This window comes from Lycorma delicatula, chromosome 1, assembly GCF_047948215.1.
Source record: "Lycorma delicatula isolate Av1 chromosome 1, ASM4794821v1, whole genome shotgun sequence".
NCBI lineage: Eukaryota > Metazoa > Arthropoda > Insecta > Hemiptera > Fulgoridae > Lycorma > Lycorma delicatula.
In genome coordinates, this window is record NC_134455.1 from 289846834 (window position 1) to 289869579 (window position 22746).

The following is a 22746-nucleotide window of genomic DNA, read 5'->3' on the forward strand; positions in this document are numbered from 1 at the left end:
AATTTTGAATTTTAAACCAACATTGTACGTATAATAAATTTTGTCATGTGTTACATATATTTTCAATATTCATATTTTAATTTAAAACTCTTTTTTTTTGACTGGAAGAAATGCTTTCACATTATCATTGGCCAGAACAAACATATAAAAAAAATTAAATTAAAAATAAACTATAAAAAAACAAAAAAACATAACTAATATCATAGTTAAACTATTACTAAAACCTTACTTCGAACTAATATCATAGTCAGAATCTTAGAAATAGGATATATTTATTTAAAGAAACATAAACATAAAATATATAAAATTTAAATAAACATACATAAAATTGAAAACTTTCAGAATAAAAAACCTTCTACAAACATTACAAGCCATCTTGCAGACCAAGAAGAAAATCATTAATTTTGAGGTTGCTACAGATACACACTAAGTGAGCATCGTAATTGACTGCTTTCAAAATTAATGACATATTTGTTTCTTTTTAACATAGTGTTCTTTTGGTGTAGAAGGATTTTGTTTGATTTATGCAGCAGCACTGCTTTTATTGTTTTGGATGACTCAATGAATTACCTCCACTCATCAGCATTATAAGTAATACTTCTACATCTCAACAAGATATCAAACCTTCTACATCTCAACAGGAACACAGTAGATAAAATATATTCAGAAATAGAAATACTTAGAAATAAAGTAAGTATTTCTATACTTAGAAATAGAAATAAAGATTTTTTGATATATTTCATCAAAAAATCTTTATTTCTATTTCTAAAATATGAAATTTTAGTTCCTTAGTCAATACATTCCCTCATTTAAGCATGAACCTAGAAGTTATGCTTGCTGTTTTGATAAATTCAACTTGTGAACCAGATCTTTAATTTTCACTTTTGAGAAATGAAATTTGGTTCACTATTTGATTTTTCGTATGATTACTATTTTTGGTATGAAATCATCATCTCTTAAAGCCTGTGTCACCATAGTATTTTAGAAAAATCCAATTCATTATTTCAGAACAATCTGCAATCTTTTACCAAGAAGATGGGGCTATCGGATAGGTAAATTGACTCATGAGCAATTTGTCTCATAGCCAATAGATCATTTGGATAAAAAATATTATTTTTATTTTTTAAAGAAAAACCAGTGATATTTATTAAAGAGAAATAGCAAATTTCATAATGATTTGTTATTTCATGCCACTGGTATAGCAAAAGTCAGATGTTTCTTTTAGTCTTATAACCATTTTGCGAACTGAACACACCTAATACATGTTATATGCAGCAACCATTGTTTATCATCATCTAACAGTAGACAACCGAAATAAAGCTTATAAACAGTTTTCAACAATTTTAAATTGGCTATGCTGACTCTTTGTAATGAACTCACTACAGGAATAACATAAAACATTTGGGGTTTTTATATGAACACGTTTCCTGCTAATTATGTAAATATAAACTGGTGTAAGAAAAAAAAAACACTTTCAAGACTTGATTAATTTATGAAAATAAACTAAAATTGATTAACTGGAAAAACTGACTAATATTTCAACTCTCACAATTTAACATGTATTACCACAAACAATTTAAGCAATAGTTGCTTTAGCTGCAGTGAGACAATAAATGTTTTCAAAGAGATACTATTGCAGGATGACTCATTAGTTAAATTTCAGTTGGGGTAACATATATTTCAATGCAGCTTTTATTTATTCTGCAATTTAGACACATTTATTCATATGAGGTGTTTATAACATAATGCACAATATAACAGATAATTTCTATTACACATCAGAAATGACATATAGGGGTCTTTAAACTAAAAATTTCACTCACTTTATAATACTATGCATGTATGCTTATAAAAATTTATATATAATATTATAGGCTGTATAAAACTATAGCTCTGTAGTTTGGATTACATCAAACTTCTATGTGTTCTTAATAAAGCAACTACTAAGTTATTCCTAAAAAAAATCTAAAACTATAATCAAAACCATCAAATAACAATAACATTAACAAAGACTACTGAATTATAGTAAAGCAATGAATATTTAATGAGGTACTAACTTACTTTGCACAATGAGCTGCAGTAAGAATATGCTTTTTGTCTAAAATTGATCCACCACAAAAATGACCACCATTTTTTATACCAAGTGTAATCTAGAAAAAATTCACTTATAAATATAATTACAAAAAATAGGAAAATTTTTCATATTTCTATCTATGATGATTTTAAATGAGAATTCCATAAAATAATTGATTTCTTATTAAAAATATGATTAAAAAACTAATAAAGATGGTTAAAAACTAATAAAAATACTGATGGCCATTTTTTGAATATGAGTTGTTGGCAGTTATGAATGTTACTGCTGCTGTTGAAAAGGCCCTTTGTATCTTTAAAATTCAGAACTTGGCATTGTGCACTTTTGGATACATAATAATATTTTTACAATATTTTTTTTATACTATTATTTCCTAGTAATAATATGAAGGACACCAAACCATATTCTAAAATGTATTATATTTTTCTGCAACCTCATTGTAAGTGTAAAATTCCTTGTACATGTGCTTGAAGTTCACAGCTGATGATCAGCTAGTATGTTAGGTAACAGAGGTTTCAGGTATCAGTTATATACATGTGCTTACTTTGTGAAAGACTGCATTGCTAGAAATACAAATAATTACTATTGTGGTGGACTTAATAATTGATTTAAGTTATTGACAAGTTAAGAGAATACTTTAAATTATTTAAATTTACCTTAATTTTTTGTTAAGTTGTAATAGAGGAGTCTATCCAAAATGCATGTTGATAGACTAACAACAAACATTGTAATGTTAAGTTACCTGTATTTTTGATACATTGCCATGGAATATACCATGTAGGTGGTATGTTTTGTAAAAATAAATATGCTATGGTTTATTAGTGTAATTTTAGTTTTATATCTCATTATAAATTACTAAAATTTAATTTCTGGATCTGATTGAAGATAACTACTAACTAGTCTATGAATAATACTCGAATGACTGATGGCATTTTGAGGTATTTTTCAGTCACTCTGTAGTTAACTTTAATGTAGATAAAATTAAACAGAAATTAAACTGGAAAATCCAAAAATAATACGATTCTAAATTATAATTCTCAATTAATATTAAATAATCAGTTGTTTCACCAATTCTATTACATACACACATATGGAATAATGCCTATTAAACTACATATTCACATTTTTAAAAGTACATAAAATTTTATTTCAGTAATAACTTATGCTTTTTTCTGTATTGTTATTATTGAATTATTAATTATTATAAACACTTTTTTTACAATCACAGGTTAATAATTATCAATAAATTAATATATTAAAAAAAAAAAAAGTGTAACTCATTATATAAAAAAAGTTAAAAAAAAAAAAAGGAGATGAAGTCTGAATCGAACTGATGTTCCTTCCCTCGGTAAGATCCAAATATTTCATTAATTAAAATTTTATTTGGCTATAACTCTGGAACCAATGAAAATATGTACCACATACCATATATCATTGAAAAGCTCCCAATGAGGGGTAATTACTGCAGTTAAGTAAAAGTCAAAAATCTAATTTTTTTTGGATTTTGGCCATTTTTAGGCACTTTTGGGTTCAGTCAATTGTAATCAAAAGAGGAGGTATACAACTAGATGTTACAACAGTCCTAAATCCAAAATTTTAACATCGTACAGCTAATCGTTTTTGAGTTATGCGAGATACATACATACGTGCAGACATCACACCAAAATGGATATTTCCGTTGAAATCTGAAAACCGAAATTTTTCACGATCCCAATACTTCCTTTACTTCATACAAGGAAGTCAAAATATAACCTATTTATGGGTGGAGAAGACCTTTGCAATTTATTTTTTCCTTCTACAGAACTGAACTGAAAAGCCTCTGTTGGTACATTTCAATTTTTTCCCAATTTCTGAAACATTTGTAAATAATGCACGGCTGCTCTAGAGAAGACAGTGTGGCATAGAAGGCATAGAGAAACAATTGGCACTGGAATAATTGGTTATAATAATTAAATTAAAAATATTTTCGCACACATTAAGGATGCCAAATTGGCTTTTGAACAGGGGAAAAAGTATGTGCCAGCAACTTTGGAAAGAGGGGATGTCATCCAAAATCCATGAAGTAAGCTAAATGATGATCTAGGCTGTGATGGTTTTGAACATTTTCCTGAAATGACAATAAAAGGTAGATTGTAAAAAATGGACAGTCATGTTTTAATTGCGTCAAATGAGAATTGTGACAAGGAAACACAAACCTTAACTTAATAATGTTGTCTAACAGCAAAATTAAACAATAATGGTTGCTGTTGTGTTTGTTTGCATAACTGCCCATAACTTAATAACACAGGCCTACCCTCTAGAGCTCTTCTTCCCACTACACACTGAGCTGTGGAATGCTTTACACTATACACATACACTGTACCAAGAACACTAAATGCTGTACAACGTATACCTTACACAACTACACTACAACATTCTACACTATTTCTTCTAACACATTCACTCGGAATATAATAATATCAAAGAAATTAATACAAATTAATATCACGTGATTAATACAAGAAGTTTTATTTTTGTAGTTTATTAACAGTTTTATTAGTATTTTACATAAGCTATTCATTTTCACTTCAATTGTAAACAATATCATTATCTAAATTACGCACACAATATTGTATTCAAGAATACAAAGAGAACACCTATTTTTATTTGGTTTTTGTTTTTTAATTTTTTATTAGTAATATTTTATAAATAAATCTGTAATTCTGTATGCATTTTTAATTGTTTAAATATTAAAAATTTTACTTTTGTAAATTATCTGATCATGTATGTGCTTTGTCCTTTGTCCTTTATTTTTAATCAATATCTCTGGCAATGTATGCTCTTGGATACATTCTCATAATAAAAGAAAAGTCATCATCTTTTGTAATGTGTGCTTTTAGATACAGTCTCATATTAATGAAGAAAGCTACCATTCCTGGCAACGTATCCAATAAGATACAAAATTTAAGGACTTATAACATCGGTATGTAAAAGAAAAAAAAAGTTTAGTAATTTTTCCCTTCAATTATAATCAAATTGAAAGTTATGGGACAAAACTAAAGATATAATTAATAACATATTTTTTTGCAAAGGTAAGGGTTAAAACTGTATCCTTTTTCTCCTATATCAATAGAATACTGCGCTTTATTGCAGTTTATATATGCATTTCAGTTGGATTATTTTTGTCATGTGATTGTGTTTGTATGTAATGATTTATTTTATTTATTGTTTTGAAGGTTACTTGATCCACCCTTATTTTTAAATTTATGAGTTATTTGCTCAGAATCTTTGATTTGTATGTTAGTAATATACCTCTTAGAATATCTTATTATTTATTTTTTTATATTTATTTTGTGTCTGTGTTTGTCAATTCTTCGTTTATATTCATTTAGGTGCATTTTAAATAATTTGTGCTTTTCTTTGTGGTCTTCAGGTAACAGAGGTTTGCTGAGCAGTCTATGAACTATGCTTTTCAAATCTGGCCGTTCATCTAAGATTGGCTGGTAAGATTGTTGTAAATAAGAGATCCCGTCAATATTACTTTACTGGGTAAGAACTTTGATGGTTGCTTATTGTGTTGGTATGTTCAAAAAAATTTATTTGTTTATTGTGTTTGTAATCAAACAATAAAATTTTATTTTCAGTATGAAAATCAAATATGAATATTTTCTTTTCTTCTTTTCCTATGAATATTTCTAGTAACACATATTGTATTTTATTGGCCTCATGCAACAAGATGATGTCATTAGCCCATCGGTACTAGGACAAGTATATTACATTTTGAATATTATGTTGGTGGTGATATAGGCACATTTTCTATGTTGCAAAAACATTTTTATTAGGAAGTAGCTAATCATAGGGGAGCCCACATGAAATCCTATCAGTTATGTATAATACATTTCTATAAATTGAAGTAACCATTTTTTTTAATTTTGCTAAATTTAAGTTGCCACCTATGCTGCAAGTCTGTACCTGTGTGTATGACATTGTTTTCTTAATAGAAAGTAATAATTAAAAAATAAATGTTTACTGTTTAAAATTCTCTTCTCATTCTTATAATATAATACTCTTTGAAATTTAAACACTTAAAAGACATAAAATGATATACAGATAGTGAACTGTTAAACAAAGTACTACAATACACAAGAATTATATCGTAAAAATATCACACTCATATCACACAAAGATTTAAATGAAGTGTTTAAAACTTCATCTGTACCCAGTTATTGACTTTGTGATGGGATTGAGCTATTTTTTAGGGAAAATTAAATTCAATATATTTACCAAATTTCATCCATACCATGGATACAAAGATTCAAAGATTTTAGATTCAAAGAATTTTAAATTTAAAGATTTTAAAACTGTTTCTCCTAATATGATTTCTTGTCAGTTAGATGATCTTTCTGAAAAATGAGAATCGTGGGAAGGAAACACAAACTGTGACTTAATAATGTTGTATAACAGCAAAATTAAACGATATTGGTTGCTGTTATGTTTGTTTTGCATAACTGCTGGCAACTTAAAAACCTATGCAGCTGATGCATTAAGAAAAAAATAATTTAAAATATTGCATAAATAATTTTTAGTACTTAAAATATAGTATACTTTATTTTGTTATACAAACCTGGTAGGGAAATTCCCCTGGTTTTGCTATATGCCCTCCTACAATTTTAAAGGCTTCTTGACCTTTAAAAGGTTTTAGTGAAACATCTGCAACATACAAGCTAATAAGTAATAATTATCACTTAAAAAAAATTAAATTCTTAAAATTTATTCTGCTTTAATGTTACGAAAATGTTAGATACATTTGTATCAACTTGCTGTTACATATTTATGAGAAAATATTTTTAGTAATCAGGAGTTAATAAACTGCAGTATTAAATTAAGAAAGCTAGTGTTATAATTATAATGAAAATGAAACAGTGAAAGTGTTGACATAACACATTCTCTTTCACACTAGATACATGTCTTCCACAGCTAAACATATATATGATATTATTGCTGATTTCCGTGGTGAAGTGGTAGCATCTCAGCCTTTCATCTGGAGGTCCTGGGTTCGAATTGTGATCAGGCATGGAATTTTCCACAAGCTACAAATTTCCATTCTCACAGGATAAGATAACAAAAAAAAAAAATGATATACACATTAAAATTTAAAAAAAAAAATTTTTTTTATATATATATATATATATATATAATTAAATGTAATAAATAGATAAGTATTTCAGTTTTTCTGACTTAAAAGAATAGTAATTTTCTAAGAAATTTATGATTGGAAATATCAATGGGTTCTTGTTATATCAATATTTTTTTCTGGAGAGAAGAAATTAAACAAAAAAATGGCTGAAAAATCAAATAATAAACGAATTGCCAAAACATAAATAAGAAAAAAATAAAGAAAAAAATTGTTTGTTCACAAAGTATAAATAAAAACATAGTATTAAGAAATAAATAATATATGTTAGTTCACATAAATAATTAATTTTCGCAACATATCCTACATTGACAACTTTTCATAATGAATAATGGTAATAGCATGTATTATTATGACAATACTTTGATTTAAAGGTTTTTATTGAGTTTCAAATAGGAGCCAATTAGATGATTATTCATCAAACTAGCTATCACAAGCATTCTAACTATCCTAATCTATGTCATTCCAATTGGGCACTAAGCTGATTTCCAGTTAAGGTTTTGAAGGTACATATTTGTAGGTATTTATTTGTAGTACATAAAACAATCTAAGGTTGGCTGGCTGGAATTTGATAAAACTTTCTGGATGAAAATGATCTGAGTCCATATTCCAACTGGCATTAGATATGGGAAGTTTATGGGAGATTTTGAATAAAATCTTAGGTGTTAGAGGATTGCACTACCGTTAATCAGTTAATTTGATAGATGAGGATTGAAAATTGTGGTAGATGGTCATGGTTGGAAGAAGCCATATGAAGACTGCCAGAGCATTTGCATCATTGGCATCCTGACAGAGGCCAAACTTATGACTTATGTGTTGTCAGGTTTAGAAGGTCTAAATGGCGACATGTTTCTAACATCATGGCTAGGAATGGAGAGGGTGAGTTGCAACCGGGATTGTCTCAAGGCAGGCGTCTTCTCTTCTAGAGAGGTTCAAGCTAATATTTAACATAGATGTCGGAGTCGGAGCATGGAATGTTAGAAGTCTAAAAAAAGTTGGTAGGGTAGAAAATTTAAAGAGGGAAATGGATAGAATTAATGTAGATGTAGTAGGAATTAGTGAGGTTCAGTGGGAAGAGGAAAACGACTTTTGGTGAGATGATTTTAGAATAATTAACTCAGCTTCAAATAATGGGCAGGCAAGAATAGGTTTTGTAATGAACAAGAAGATAGGGAGGAGAGTAGAGTATTTCAAAATGCATAGCGATAGAATCATTGTAATAAGGATAAAATCGAAACCTAAACCGACAATGATTGTTAACGTCTATATGCCTACAAGCGCCTATGATGATGAGCTAGAGTGTCTGTATGACATTGATAGCGACCATAATTTAGTGATAATAAAATGTAGATTGGGGTTTAAAAACCTGAAGAAAAGGTGTCAGATGAATCGGAGGAATTTAAAGAAGCTTGAGGAAGAGGAGGTAAAGAAGATTTTTGAGGAGGATATTGCAAGAGATCTGAGTAAAAAATATAAGATAGAAAATATAGAAGAATGGGAGAATGTTAAAAAGGAAATTCTTAAATCAACAGAAGTGAACTTAGGCGGAATAAAGAGAACTGGTAGAAAACCTTGGGTTTCAGACGATATATTGCAGCTGATGGATGAACTTAGAAAATATAAGAATGCTAGTGATGAAGAAAGTAAAAGGAACTATCGGCAATTAAGAAATGCTATAAACAGGAAGTGCAAACTGGCGAAAGAAGAGTGGATTAAAGAAAAGTGTTCAGAAGTGGAAAGAGAAATGAACATTGGTAAAATAGACGGAGCATACAGGAAAGTTAAGGAAAATTTTGGGGTACATAAATTAAAATCTAATAATGTGTTAAACAAAGATGGTACACCAATATATAATACGAAAGGTAATGTCGATAGATGGGTGGAATATATTGAAGAGTTATACGGAGGAAATGAATTAGAAAATGGTGTTATAGAGGAAGAAGAGGAAGTTGAGGAGGATGAAATGGGAGAAACAATACTGAGATGTGAATTTAAGAGAGAATTAAAAGATTTAAATGGCAGAAAGGCTCCTGGAATAGACGGAATACCTGTAGAATTACTGCGCAGTGCAGGTGAGGAAGCGATTGATAGATTATACAAACTGGTGTGTAATATTTATGAAAAAGGGGAATTTCGGTCAGACTTCAAAAAAAGTGTTATAGTAATGATACCAAAGAAAGCAGGGGCAGATAAATGTGAAAAATACAGAACAATTAGTTTAACTAGTCCTGCATCAAAAATCTTAACTAGAATTCTATACAGAAGAATTGAGAGGAGAGTGGAGGAAGTGTTAGGAGAAGACCAATTTGGTTTCAGGAAAAGTATAGGGACAAGGGAAGCAATTTTAGCACTCAGATTAATAGTAGAAGGAGGATTAGAGAAAAACAAACCAACATAATTGGCATTTATAGACCTAGAAAAGGTAATCAATAACGTAGACTGGAATAAAATATTCTGCATTTTAAAAAATTAGGGTTCATGTACAGAAATAGAAGAGCGATTGCTAACATTTACAGGAACCAAACAGCAACAGTAATAATTTAAGAACATAAGAAAGAAGCGGTAATAAGAAAGGGAGTTCGACAAGGACTTTCCATAGTTCTTTACATAGAACTAGCAGTTAATGATGTTAAAGAACAATTTAGATCCGGAGTAACAGTACAAGGTAAAAATATAAAGATGCTACAATTTGCTGATGATGTAATAATTCTAGCTGAGAGTAAAAAGGATTTAGAAGAAACAATGAACGGCATAGATGAAGTCCTACGCAAGAACTATCGCATGAAAATAAACAAGAACAAAATAAAAGCAATGAAATGTAGTTGAAATAAAGTAGATGGACCACTGAATATAAAAATAGCGCAAGAAAAGATTATGGAGGCAGAAGAATTCTGTTATTTAGGAAGTACAATTTCTAAAGATGTATGAAGAAGGAACGATAAATAATGCCGAATAGCACAGGCAAATCATCAGGAAAATGTTTTTGAAAATATATGTTGGAAAGTAGCTTAATATGGATGTGAAACTTGGACAATTGGAATTCTTGAGAAGAAAATATTAGAAGCTTTTGAATGTTAAAAATCAGATTGGTGGATAAAGTGACAAATGAAGAGATGCTGAAGCAAATTGATGAAGAAAGAACTATTTTGAAAAATCTAGGCAAAAGAAAAGACAGACTTACGGCCACATCTGATTGCATTCTGGAATAGTCACTTTGATATTGGAGGAACAAGTAGATGGGAAAAATTGTGTAGGGAGACAATGTTTGGAACATGGAAACAAATTGTTAGGGATTGTTAGGATGTAAGGTTTTAGTGAAATGAAACGACTAGCTCTGTATAGGGAAGCTTGGAAAATTGCATCAAACCAGTCAACTGACTGAAGACAAAAAAAAAATTCTACTACTATGTAACAAACAAAAAAAGTGGCTAATGCTGTAAAGTACAATTCCAGACACAATGAAGAAAAAGCAAACATGACGTTTTAAAAATTCATTACTTTATTTCTGAAAAAAATTAATAGCATGACTTAATACAAAGGATAAATCAAAGCAATATACATAGTTTTTTATTTTAAAATCCTTGATTACTAAACTTAAGTTTTACGTTATTTCATCCAGAAAAAATTTTAATTATAGAGAAACTCATTTCTGGTGCCTTAGAACAAATAGACACTTTTTCGTACAAGATGGCTCACGCTGAATGTTTCTATACTGATGGAGTGATTGCCTTCCATATCAGTTGGTGACCTTAAGTGTGTTTTTTTTTTAATGAGGGCAAATTATAGTTACTTAGTGAATTATTAAAATGTGATAAAATACTAAGGATTCCATTAGCAAAATTTTCCAAAAAGTAAAACATCATTTTATTATTTTAAAGTAAATATTATTTATAATTTTATTAGAGTTTTTTATTTTTAAACCCAAAACAAAGCTTGTACAGATTATTTTTATAGAATTTTTAAATAAATATTACAATAATGCTTATAAATAAATTTATCTTCAAAAATGATTTTTTTAATCATTCTATGTTATCATATGATATAATGTACGTGAAAAAGTGAATTTCAGTATTTTAACATGAACTAAGCATTAAACATACCTTTAATATTGAGAATCATTATCACTAATGGTACAAAACCTTTCATGTAGTGAAACACCATTTTATTGCTTGTTAATGCAAATTACAATTAATAATTAACAGTGCGTATTTCAACTAATAATATTCACTTTTTCGCATTTTGTGTTACTTATATTAGAGATTTCAAGAGTACTTGTCTTTGATGAAGTGGTATTTTTACACTTCTAAAATTCAATGAATTGTTATCAGTTAAATTTAATACATAACTTCAGTTTAATAAAAAAACAAAGTAGTTCTATTTTGTATTCAGTGAAATATTAGCACCTAAGTTTATGAACTATCTCTTGCCTAATATTATTCTGTATATAATATTACTAAGGATATTACAATGGTGTACTTCAAAGCTCATTCAATCATCCATAAATAGTTACTGATTTTCTGATGTACCTGTTTTATCTATCAGTAACTGAAAACATATATATTCAATTGTGTTTAATTCTTTACAAAGCTGATTTTACTGTTCTTTGATTCTGTTGATATTGAAAAAGGGTACTTTTCATACCAACCAGATTCTTACTTTGAGGTGTATAACAGTGTTTGGTAGAAATATCCAAATAAAAATATTATTCCTTTTTTCACAAGGCTATCCGTCAACTTATTAAACAGGAACTATTACTTTTAAAATGTGAACCAAGTAATAATAAAGTCTTTGCATTCCTTAAACTTGTTAAAATGTAGAAATAGATTATAGAAAAGGAGACAAGCACTACCTGAGTGGTGTGTTAGGCAAGGGTTGAGTCCTTTGTGCAATTTCTGAATTACTGTTCCTACAAAGTCCTTAAAGGCGACACCACCCCTAATCTTAATGTTCATGCTGAGAGTTTTTTTTGTGGGCGAAAAACGCCATGGCGTTATTATCGCCCGGATATAAAATTTTATTGAGAAAAAATAAGTAAATTGCTAAAAAACTACAACACTAAGACCAAAAAATTAAAACAAAAACTTACAACTAATATCCCAGCAAAACTTCATTTTTTTAAAAGAGACTTAAAACTAGTATTACAGTCTTAAAATTAAAATTAGAAATAAGCATAAAATCAAAAACTTAAAATAAAACTGAAACTAAAAAGAATTTAACAAAGTCCAAGAGGAGTGTAAAGGGCCCCAACTTGGATAACGGGAAAACCAAAAAACTAAACCTAGGTTTGTATACACAACACAACACACACACACATATATATATGTGTGTGTTTTATATATATATATATATGTATTAAAATTAAAAAAGAACACCACTGTTAAAAAGGAAGTAAAATATTAATATATCTAAGATATAAAAAGACCCGTCCAAAATTTCCTTATTATTGCCCAGGACTTGACGAATGTTCCTGGGCAATTTAAATTTATGACGCAATGCCGCATAACAAATGCAATCCACAAGAATGTGGCGCACAGTCAAGCGGCAGTTGCATCATACGCATGTCGTTACATGCGTATGATGCATGCACCTACATACGCAGGTACATCCACTTTTGACGTTAGACATCCATGTGTGACTCTAATATGGTCTAACCGCAATCGACAAAGGACTGCTTCCTCTCGACGGAGTTTTCTAAAAGACGAGTCTCATGTAACACAGTGTTTTTAATATATCGGAGTTTATTATCCGCTCTGGCAGTCCAGTCACCTTGTCATTTAGTTCGAAGAGCGTGCACAATTGCTAAAATCACATGTAGTAACACGATTAGTGAAAGAAGGTTGACTACATGCATCCCTATCAGCAGAACCTGCGCGTTCATTGCCCACAATTCCAACTGGCTAGGGATCCAGCAGAAACTCACTTGTGTGTTCCGATGGTTAAACTCAGCGATTGCGTTATAGATTTCGATGACCAACGTCTAGAGTAAAAATCTTCCAAAGCTTGGAGTACAATAAACGAGTTGCTACAAATAAGGATATGACGATATATTGGGTTAAGAATATTTAAAGCTTTATTGATTGCAGTTCTTCAGTAAATATACTGGTAACATTAGATAGACCAAACTTATAGGTTCTGCTATGAAGAATAAATTCGCGTCCAACGGTACCAATCTGTTTCGATCCACCTGTGTTACTATTGCGTCTATGTTCATTCTGGAAAGGATATGGAGAAAATTTTGCTGAAAGACGATAGGTGGTGGTGATTGTCTCTTGTATATGGTAAGATCAAAAATAAAATTTATACGGTTGATTCTCCACGGCGGATACGAACAGGGATAGTTGGAAAAATAGCACGTATGTCTGCGTTTAGAAGCTGTAGTAACCGCCGGATACGTACACCCATAGGTGTAGTAGATCGTGGATGGTCCTCATATCTTTGTAAATTAGGATTCGCAAGAACTGCGGTAAAAGCCGGGTGATTCGGTTGCCCTTTAAGACGGGCAAAGTATGATTCTGAAAGTTGTTCACGTCTATCCCAAAGTGATGGTTCACCGCATTCCACAAGTATGATAGTGACAGGGCTTGATCTAAAAAACCTGTAGCAAGTCGTAGAAAAGCATGATGTAGTCATTTAACATTTTCACCGCAATCTAAACGGGAACGAACTAACTAATAATAAAATCACAACATACATGACTTATCGCTTCCCAGTTGGTGTTGCTAAGAACTCGTAGCATATCTAGCAGTTTGGAACATTTTATTTTTAGTTCTTTGATGTGATTGACCCATGTAAGACGGTTATCAAAAATCAAACCTAAAAACTTGAAAGCAGGAGTGGTAACAATTTGCTCTCTGTTGAAAAAACTTCCGTAGTATATGGGTCCCGCAAGGGAGAAAAGACTACACATTTTGTTTTCTCTGGTGAAAATGTGAAGCCGGTCACCTTCGGCCAAACAACAAGGCGAGATATTGTATTCTGTAGTAGTCTCTCTGCTGTGGCTGTTGAACGGGACGTAATATATCCGGCAAAATCATCAGCAAACAACGAACATGAAATAGGTGGGTGCACACAATCAGTAATACTGTTGATGGCTATAGCGAACGAGGTGGCACATAATACATTCTTGAGGATTCTATTCTTCAAAGTTACGCTACTCGATAGATAATCTCCAACACGAACACGGAAATTTCGGTCATTTAAGAAACCTCTGATAAAAGCGAGTGTGTTGGCCTTTACGCTCCATTCTTTGAGTGTATTTAGATATCACGTCGCTAGGCCGTATCGAACGCCCTCGAGATATCAAAGACGATAGTGACGAGGCGCTGGCGTAGCAGGAAAGCGTTCTAAATTGCTGTTTCCAATGACACTAAATGGTCAACGTATGATCGTCCTTGTCGGAATCCACACTGCTCTGGTGACAAGAGGTCATTTCTCTCTAAATACCACGTGAGCCTGCGGTTCACCATTCTCTCCATTACTTTGCATAAGACGCTTGTCAAGGTAACTTGAGGGGCTTTCTTTGACTTTACCAGGCTTAAGCACTGTTATGACATTGGCTTCTGACCAGAGCGAAGGAAAAACATGTGAGGAGAATAAACCATTATAAATACACAATAGCTGTTGTATCGCTGAATTTGTAAGGTGCCAGATCATACTGAGACGAATGTTGTCAGGTCCAGGGGAGGTGTAATGTGAGTTTTTAAGTGCGTGTGACAAATCGTTGAATGAAAATGGAGCGTTTAATTCACCAATTGAATTACTAATGCTGAACGGTAGTACTTTCGTCTGTATTTGGTACCTCTGAAATTCATTACTATATGATGAGGTGAGAGACACCGAACGAAAAGAATCTGCCAGGTTACTCGCCATTGCAGAAGGTGGTGTAAGTAGTTCTCCTTCATGAATAAGTCCAAGAATGGATAGTTTTGGTGATCCGCAAATTGTACGGATCTTCTTTTACACAGTAGACGTGGGAGTAGTGCGTGAGATGGTGTCCACGTATTTCCTCCATGACTTCCTCCTAGCGTCTAAGAATACTCGACGACATACCGCTCTGGCCTTACGGTATAAATCTAAGTGTTCATTTGAAGGCCTGCGTTTAATTTATGCAGTGCCTGTCGTCGATTTCTAATAGCATTCCGACAATCATCATTCCACCAAGGAACAGAAAGATGTCTTGGGTTTCCCGATGTTTGCGGGATATATCTATTTGCATTTTCAAATATTAGAAACGTAAGAGATGTATGTTCGTCAAGGGCGTCTACACCATTGTCATACTGTGATGGGAAGGTTTTATGGTAACCATTCCAATCTGCCTTTTCAACAATCCATCTCCGTGGTCTTATATTTGTCTTGCGTTCGAGATCAATGGTGATAATAATTGGCCTGTTGTCACTGCCGTGAAGGTCGTCACAAGCAGACCAATTAAGACGAGGGAGAAAATTCGGTGAACATAAGGAGAGGTCGATGTTTGACAGTGCACCTGAAGATGAAGACATAAATATGTATGATCCATCATTCAGAAGACAAAGATCTAAGTTTTGTTTGATTCTGTTTATCACATTTCCTCGAGCGGAGCAGAAAGATGAGCCCCAGGTAATATGGTGGGCATTGAAGTCTCCTACTATTAACGACGGCAATGGAATTTGCGCGAGAAGATTTGATATTTGTAGAGCATTTAACTCAGAGTTCGGTGAGAGATACAAATTGCAGATATGCAATTTAAACGAGACTGAAATTTTTACAGCAACAGCAGGTATGAGTGTAGCTAGTTATATCCTTGTACCCGACACCTCATTGGCTAACCTGACTCATTGACTGACTTTCCCCGTTTCTATTATTGGATGATTTATTGTGAAAGTGAACACTGAATATTAATATTAATATTTCAACTTTGCTAGGTGGATAAGATATTTATTGATATCTCAAGGTAAAATTCATTCCAAGTTTCATCCAACTATCGTTCTGTTTTTAAACATTTTTGTTTAATTTAAAAAAAATGAGGGTAGTTTTATGCAAAAGTGGGGTAACTTTGCTACGTTTTTTTTTTTGGAGCAAAGTAATCCCATCCTGTTTTACTTCATTGTACGAAGTAAAGGAAGTATTGTGATTGTGAAAAATTTCGGTTTTTAGATTTCAATGGAAATATCTGTTTTGACTATCCCTGAATCGATTTTGGCTAGTTTCGGCATGACGTCTGTAAAAACAATTAGCCATAGGATGTTAAAATTTTGGATTTAGGACTCTTGTAACATCTAATTATGCACCTCCCCTTTTCATTGCAATTGACTGAATCAAAAATGACAAAAAAGGCCCGAAATCCAAAATAATCTTTTGGACTTTTTCTTAACTGCAGTAATAAGCCTTCATTGAGAGCTTTTCAAAGATATATCATAAGTGGTACTTATTTTTATTGGTTCCAGCTTTATAGCCAAATAAAATTTTAATTAATGAAATATTTGGTTCTTACAAGGGAAGGCACATCGTTCAAATTAGACTTCATCGCCTTTTCTTTTTAACTTTTTTTTTTTAATTTAAACGTATTGATTTATTAATAATTATTAACCTCTGTTAAAAAAAAAATTACGATAAATAATAGAAACACTGATTTTTTTAAGAAAAATATGAAAGAAAATCTGAAGTTATTAATGAAATAAAATTTTATGTACTTTTCATTAAAAAAAATGTGTATATGTAATTTAGTAGGCGTACAAGGAAGTCATGTCCACATCAGACTTTTTATTTTTTCCTTTCGTTGAATTTATTCTAGGTAGCTTTGTTTCAGGACGACCAGGACATACAAAAGAAACGTTGGTCCAACAAAGTACTGCAATTACACTGAGGAGACCTTAAATAAATGTTTGCAAGCAGTCCAGAAGGGTGAAATTACCCAGCGCAATGCTGCAATATTGTAAAAATTCCAAGAACTAAAATAAGATAAGGATTTTAAAAAACTCAAATGTCTGCCAAAATAAAAATAAAATTTTACCAGAAAAGCCTATCATTTTCAGCAATGAAGAGGAAGCCGCATTTGTTCATTTTATAACAAATTGTAATGAATTTGGTTTCCCTTTAGACTCTTTAGAAATTAGGATGATTGCCAAGTCCTACCTAGACAAATGTGGAAGGACTGTAAAAATACTTAAGAACAATGTACCTAGGTGAGAGTGGATTTTTTTGTTCCTGAGGAGGCACCCAACACTGACTGGAGCTCGCTTTGCTGCTAACGTAAAAAGGAATCGTGTCGGAATAACCGGAGACACATTGAAGGAGTACATAGATAACTTGGATGCCGTAACCGAAGGAGTTTCCCCCGAAAATATTTTTAATTACGATGAGTCGAACCTTACGGATGACCCTGGAAGAAAGAAAGTTGTCATCAAGGGAGGGTCAAAGTATCCCGAAAAATTTTGTAACACTACAAAAACAAGTATTTCAATGTTTTGTGGTAATGCCGCCGGGGAAAGCCTTACTCCCTTTGTTGTATAAGTTCACAAAATTGTAGGACACATGGTCTCAAACTTGTTCAAGTGATGCTAGTTATAGCAATACGCAGTCTAGATGGTTTGATTCAGCAAAATTCAATGAATGGTTTGAAAGATTACTTCTTCCCCGTTTTAAAAAGTTGTCTGGTAAAAAATTAATAATTGGCAACTACTAAAATAAACTTATCTCAGTGTAAATGTGCCAGTTTGTGCCAGCAAAAAACAATGATTTTATCATGATAGACTCTGCTCGTCATTATATGTTTCGATCAGAATCGATCCGTCTCGCATATTCATGATGTTCTTCGGGAACCACTTTAACCCGTTACAACTTTGTCAACCAGGAAAGGTAAGACCTTAAGGAAGCCATCTTCTTGTTTATTTCGAAGAATTACAAACCTGATGTTCTTATATTGTGGACTTGATTTGTCACCATTTAAACTGACACTTTGTTCAGGACTATCCTCGTCAGACAACGAGAGGCCTATTCACAAGAGTAACTTGGCGGGTTTTTCAGATGTACCATGAACCTCATATGAGTTGTTCGTAGACCAGTAATTTTGGTCTCACGAGTACCGGCGATATAAGCACCACTTCAGCAGAGAGCACGCGTACTGGAACTAGAGATAAATACAACTGGGTTCTCCCACGTGCCCAGAGTATATCGTTCTACATGTACAGATGTTTTGCTTCATTAAAACTTATTTCATTTAAGTGAGATACGATCTTCCAATTCTTTAATAAAGTAGACAGCTAACACAACTGCTAAAATATTAGTTATTAACATCAAATATTTGTACAATTATTAATTCAACAGTCTTACCTGAAATATTAGGATATTGTAAAAGAGTAAAAGTCCCTTTATTAATCTTTAAATAAATGTATGTCATATCTATCTAATACTATGATTTTTTTAAAATTATTATGATGTAACCATCAACAAAATTAAAACAAAAACGAATAATCAGATGTTTCACCAAAGCAGATGTGAACACTACACGACTTACTTTCTTTTTTTTTGTTTAACCTCCGGGACCACCGTTAGGTATTGCTTCAGAGGATGAAATGAATGATTTGTAGCTTATGTGAAAATCCCATGCCTGACCAAGATTCGAACCAGGGAGATCCGGATGAAAGGCCGTGACGCTACCATTTGCGCCATTTGGCCGGTATAAGACTTATTTGTACACCTGTTAAATTACATATACACGTATTTTTAAGATGAAAAGGCATAAAATTTGATTCCATTAATAACTTCTGATATTTATTCATATTTTTCTTTTTATTATTATTTATTGTAAAACTTTTTTTACAATCAGAGGTAATAGTTATTAATAAATCAATATTTGTAAATGAAAAAAAAATTAAAAAAAAGAGGAAGTCTGATTCCAACCGATGTGCTTTCCCCCTAATAAGATCCAAACATTTCATCATATAAAATTTCATTTGGCTATAACTCTGCAACCAATGAAAATAAGTACCATGTACATCGTTGAAAAGCTCTCAATAAGGGCTTATTGATGTTAACAAAAAGTCCAAAATCCTATTTTTGGGGGATTTTGGGTTTTTTTGACACTTTTGGTTCAATCTAACGCAATAAAAAGGGAAAGTGCACAACTATATGTTACAACAGCTGTAAATCGAAAATTTTAACATCCTACGGCTAATCGTTTTTGAGTTTTGAGTTATACGTACAGAAGTCACGCCGAAACTAATCAAAATGGATTTTTCCGTTGAAATCTGAAAACCGAATTTTTTCACGATCACAATACTTCCTTTACTTCGTACAAGGAAGAAATAAATGAAATACAGGTCAGTTATCTAAGATAATGCATCTCGTTTACTTGTCAACGATTCAATAGGGAATATTTCCTTTAGTTGACGAATTTGAAATCTCAAATGAGGAAAATTATTCAATTGTTTTAAGTACAATAATCTTAAAAATTTGTTTTATACAAGTTCAATCTAATGTGTAGTTTTCAAGATTTATTATCACAAATAATCTCTCTAAATATTTACTACTTATGGAGTAATTATAATCAGATTTACTTATATGATAAATTTGGTTTTTTAATGTGTAATTCACGACTTTTTTTGGAAAATGAAAAATACCCTCCTCATCGAGAGGATCATTTTCATACTGTAATTCCAGATAGACAGAATATCAAATCTCAGACTATCAAATCTATTGTATTTCCCCGAACGTTTTTGATAGAGTTGTAGGCTTCCGTTAAAAAGCGATATAAAACTACCAAACCTCCTATTCTTTTTGAATCTGCACAGAAGTCAGACGTGTGGTCTACAACTTCAGACAAGTTGAAATCTCCTAATATCATCATTCGTTAATCTAGTGTCTTTTGTCACTTGCATGTATTTATACATTAAACAGAATTATATTTTCAGTTGGCAAGCAAAATCGATTTTTTGTAGACAATTTATTTATTTAATTCTTTTTTTGCAACGGATATTATTAGCGAATAGATTAACAGTGTATGAATACTATATTTCGAAAGACTTCTTAATGAATATCTGATGTTTTCTATATTTGTATGCTTATAAAGAATGCTTTGATTTTTACTGTATCTGACAATTTTATAAAGAAAAGCATTTCATAAATATTCAAAGTGAACCATAACTTGGGGTTTCCCAGAAAACAAGTACAAATAAATCAGAAATGAAGTGTCACTCATACACAGAATATTTTGATATCAAACTGAACAACTTAAAAAGTACTTTTACGTATTTACCAGGTTCTTTAGTTTTTGAAGATCGGGGAAAAAAATAGGTGAATATTATCTTCCCTTTGATAACTTTTTAGTTGTAAGACCTTACAACTAAATAAAATTAAAAATAATATCAATGATAAGAACTTAAAAATATGTAACAAGAAGGGTGCGGCTGTAAAAATCATAACTGTTAGATGATAAAAATTTCTTTCTTTCCTTTGCTCACAACGAAGTGTGAGCAATATCAGTGCCCAGATAAGATATTTATATATTAAAAATACATATATTAAAAAGGAAACGCTTAAAAATTAATTTAAAAACTAAACTACAGTAATATAAAAACACAACATAGATGGAAAAATCCCATGACGTATGATAAAAGCGAAATAAAACTGCGAATACAAAATTTGAGAAAAGTAACTTTGTTACACTTTGTAAAATGGATCTGTACATGAAGAATTTATTTTATATGAGGTAGAGTGTGAAATTAAGGAAAATCTAAATCCTAATGTAGATGAAATCGGTTGGTATTTTGAAAGACTAAGAAGAAATAACAATCGTCGTCAACAACCACCACGTCGACGACGTCCTCGTTGTCGTCAGATTTTTACAATAAATCATAATAAAAAAATTAATCACTTAAGTCTAAATTCCTCTAGGTAAAGGTACGTTGAAGTCGTTAGAGGTTGAGAGAAAGTGGAAACAAAACAAAGTGAAACCTTTACCAAACAAAAAAACCGTTGTGTTTCCATACTTCAAGAGGTTTTTTCGTTCACAATCGATTTCAATTTTTTCACGTTTTTTATAATCAGTTCACACGAACACATACATTCGGGTAGTCCACGTCCGCAATAGTTTAATTTTTCACAATCGACAGCGTGATAACAACCTTCGTAAGAATGGGTAACGAGCATCATAAAGTAGTGTTTGCATACGCGTGGAGCGATCCACCTCAATTCGTTAACCAATTCAGTAATTGTCGACTGCGGTTTAGTTCTTCTTCGACGAACGATCATTTTATCTGATTAACAACTCTCACACACCACTTGTACGACCACGTGTACCACTCTCACCCGAACGCCCCTTACCATTGGTTGTTGAGGTTGGTCGAATTAGTTCCTTCTTCTGTTAGTAAAAAACAACAGCGTTTAATTCGAGGTATTTCAAAGAGAAGATCAGCAAATATATGTTGGAGTTCTTTTAAATCGTTATTGTTACATTCAACAATACGCAAACCAATATTTTTCACATCATCTAATGCCAATATAAGTTCTTCAACGTCAGCGATGTGTTGCCACATCCATGACTGAAGAGAGACTGATAATACGAATTATTTTTCACAATTATTAATACCCAAACGTTTACACAAACCATTGACAGTATCGATCTTGAAACCACCGTCGAGATATTCTTGCAAACGACTGTGAATTTCATCGTGGGTGGCATTATAATTGAAAATTACTCTAACCGTATTGAACCGATCAACATCCACATTTATAATTAAAGCGTGCGGAAAAGCTTTGGTCACAATCTTAATCTGATGTCTTAAAGTTCTTACACAATATAGTGAGTAATATCTAATCAACCACACCGATGATGATAAATCTACGTCCATCGTTACACTGCGACCCTGTCGATCCATCGTAAACCTTATATAAAATGTTCACAGTTTATATTTTACCTGTAACCAACAGCTTTACTTCATCTCACAACAGCTCTTCTGAAAGTGTACTGAGAACTGGTGGAGGGGGGGAAGCGTTTTCGTTGTCCAACAACAACAAGAGTGATTTTGTATATTCGAGTATGCCATCGCGATTTATATTATCCACGTAATTAGAAAACATCGGCATCACTTCCGTTAAATGTTTCCACTCTACAAATGTTAAATGAATTCGCGTACCGATATTATCGTATATATGAACATACCATTTTCTGAAAATGGATTTTAAATCGATACCGAAACAGAATTCGTCTTTCGAATTTTTATCATTTTTCAACATCAATTGCTTCTTCTTCTCCTCATCGTCTAGTTCTATATAAGCTGTTATATCGGAAGATAACGCTACCAACTTATTCCACATAAACACATCTAGTATTCAATTTTTCGATCCATTCGTCATTATTACTCCCGCTTTAAAATCAAGCCCATCAATCAAACCAACCGTTACGAATTTAGACACATTTAAATGTGTGTCAACCGACAGAACATGCTTCTCTGTCCGATCCATCTTGACGACTGAGATTAAGACCAAACATCGAACACCTCCCTCA

General features: G+C 31.8%; 1 protein-coding gene across 2 annotated transcripts in view; it reads right to left on the reverse strand.

The window, feature by feature from the left end:
- Window positions 1–22746, reverse strand: part of LOC142318327 (chymotrypsin-2-like) — a 60529-nt gene that overhangs the window by 26232 nt on the left and 11551 nt on the right. Inside the window, exons 1-3 of one of the 2 annotated variants that reach the window (XM_075354904.1) lie at window positions 11366–11486; window positions 6696–6781; window positions 2062–2150 (exon numbers count right to left, since the gene is read on the reverse strand). In XM_075354904.1, the coding sequence (XP_075211019.1) occupies window positions 2062–2150; window positions 6696–6781; window positions 11366–11426 (236 nt within the window). In that variant the 5' untranslated portion in view covers window positions 11427–11486. Of the gene's footprint in view, window positions 1–2061; window positions 2151–6695; window positions 6782–11365; window positions 11487–22746 lie in introns of those variants that run through there. The other variant, XM_075354905.1, reaches the window with a different exon arrangement.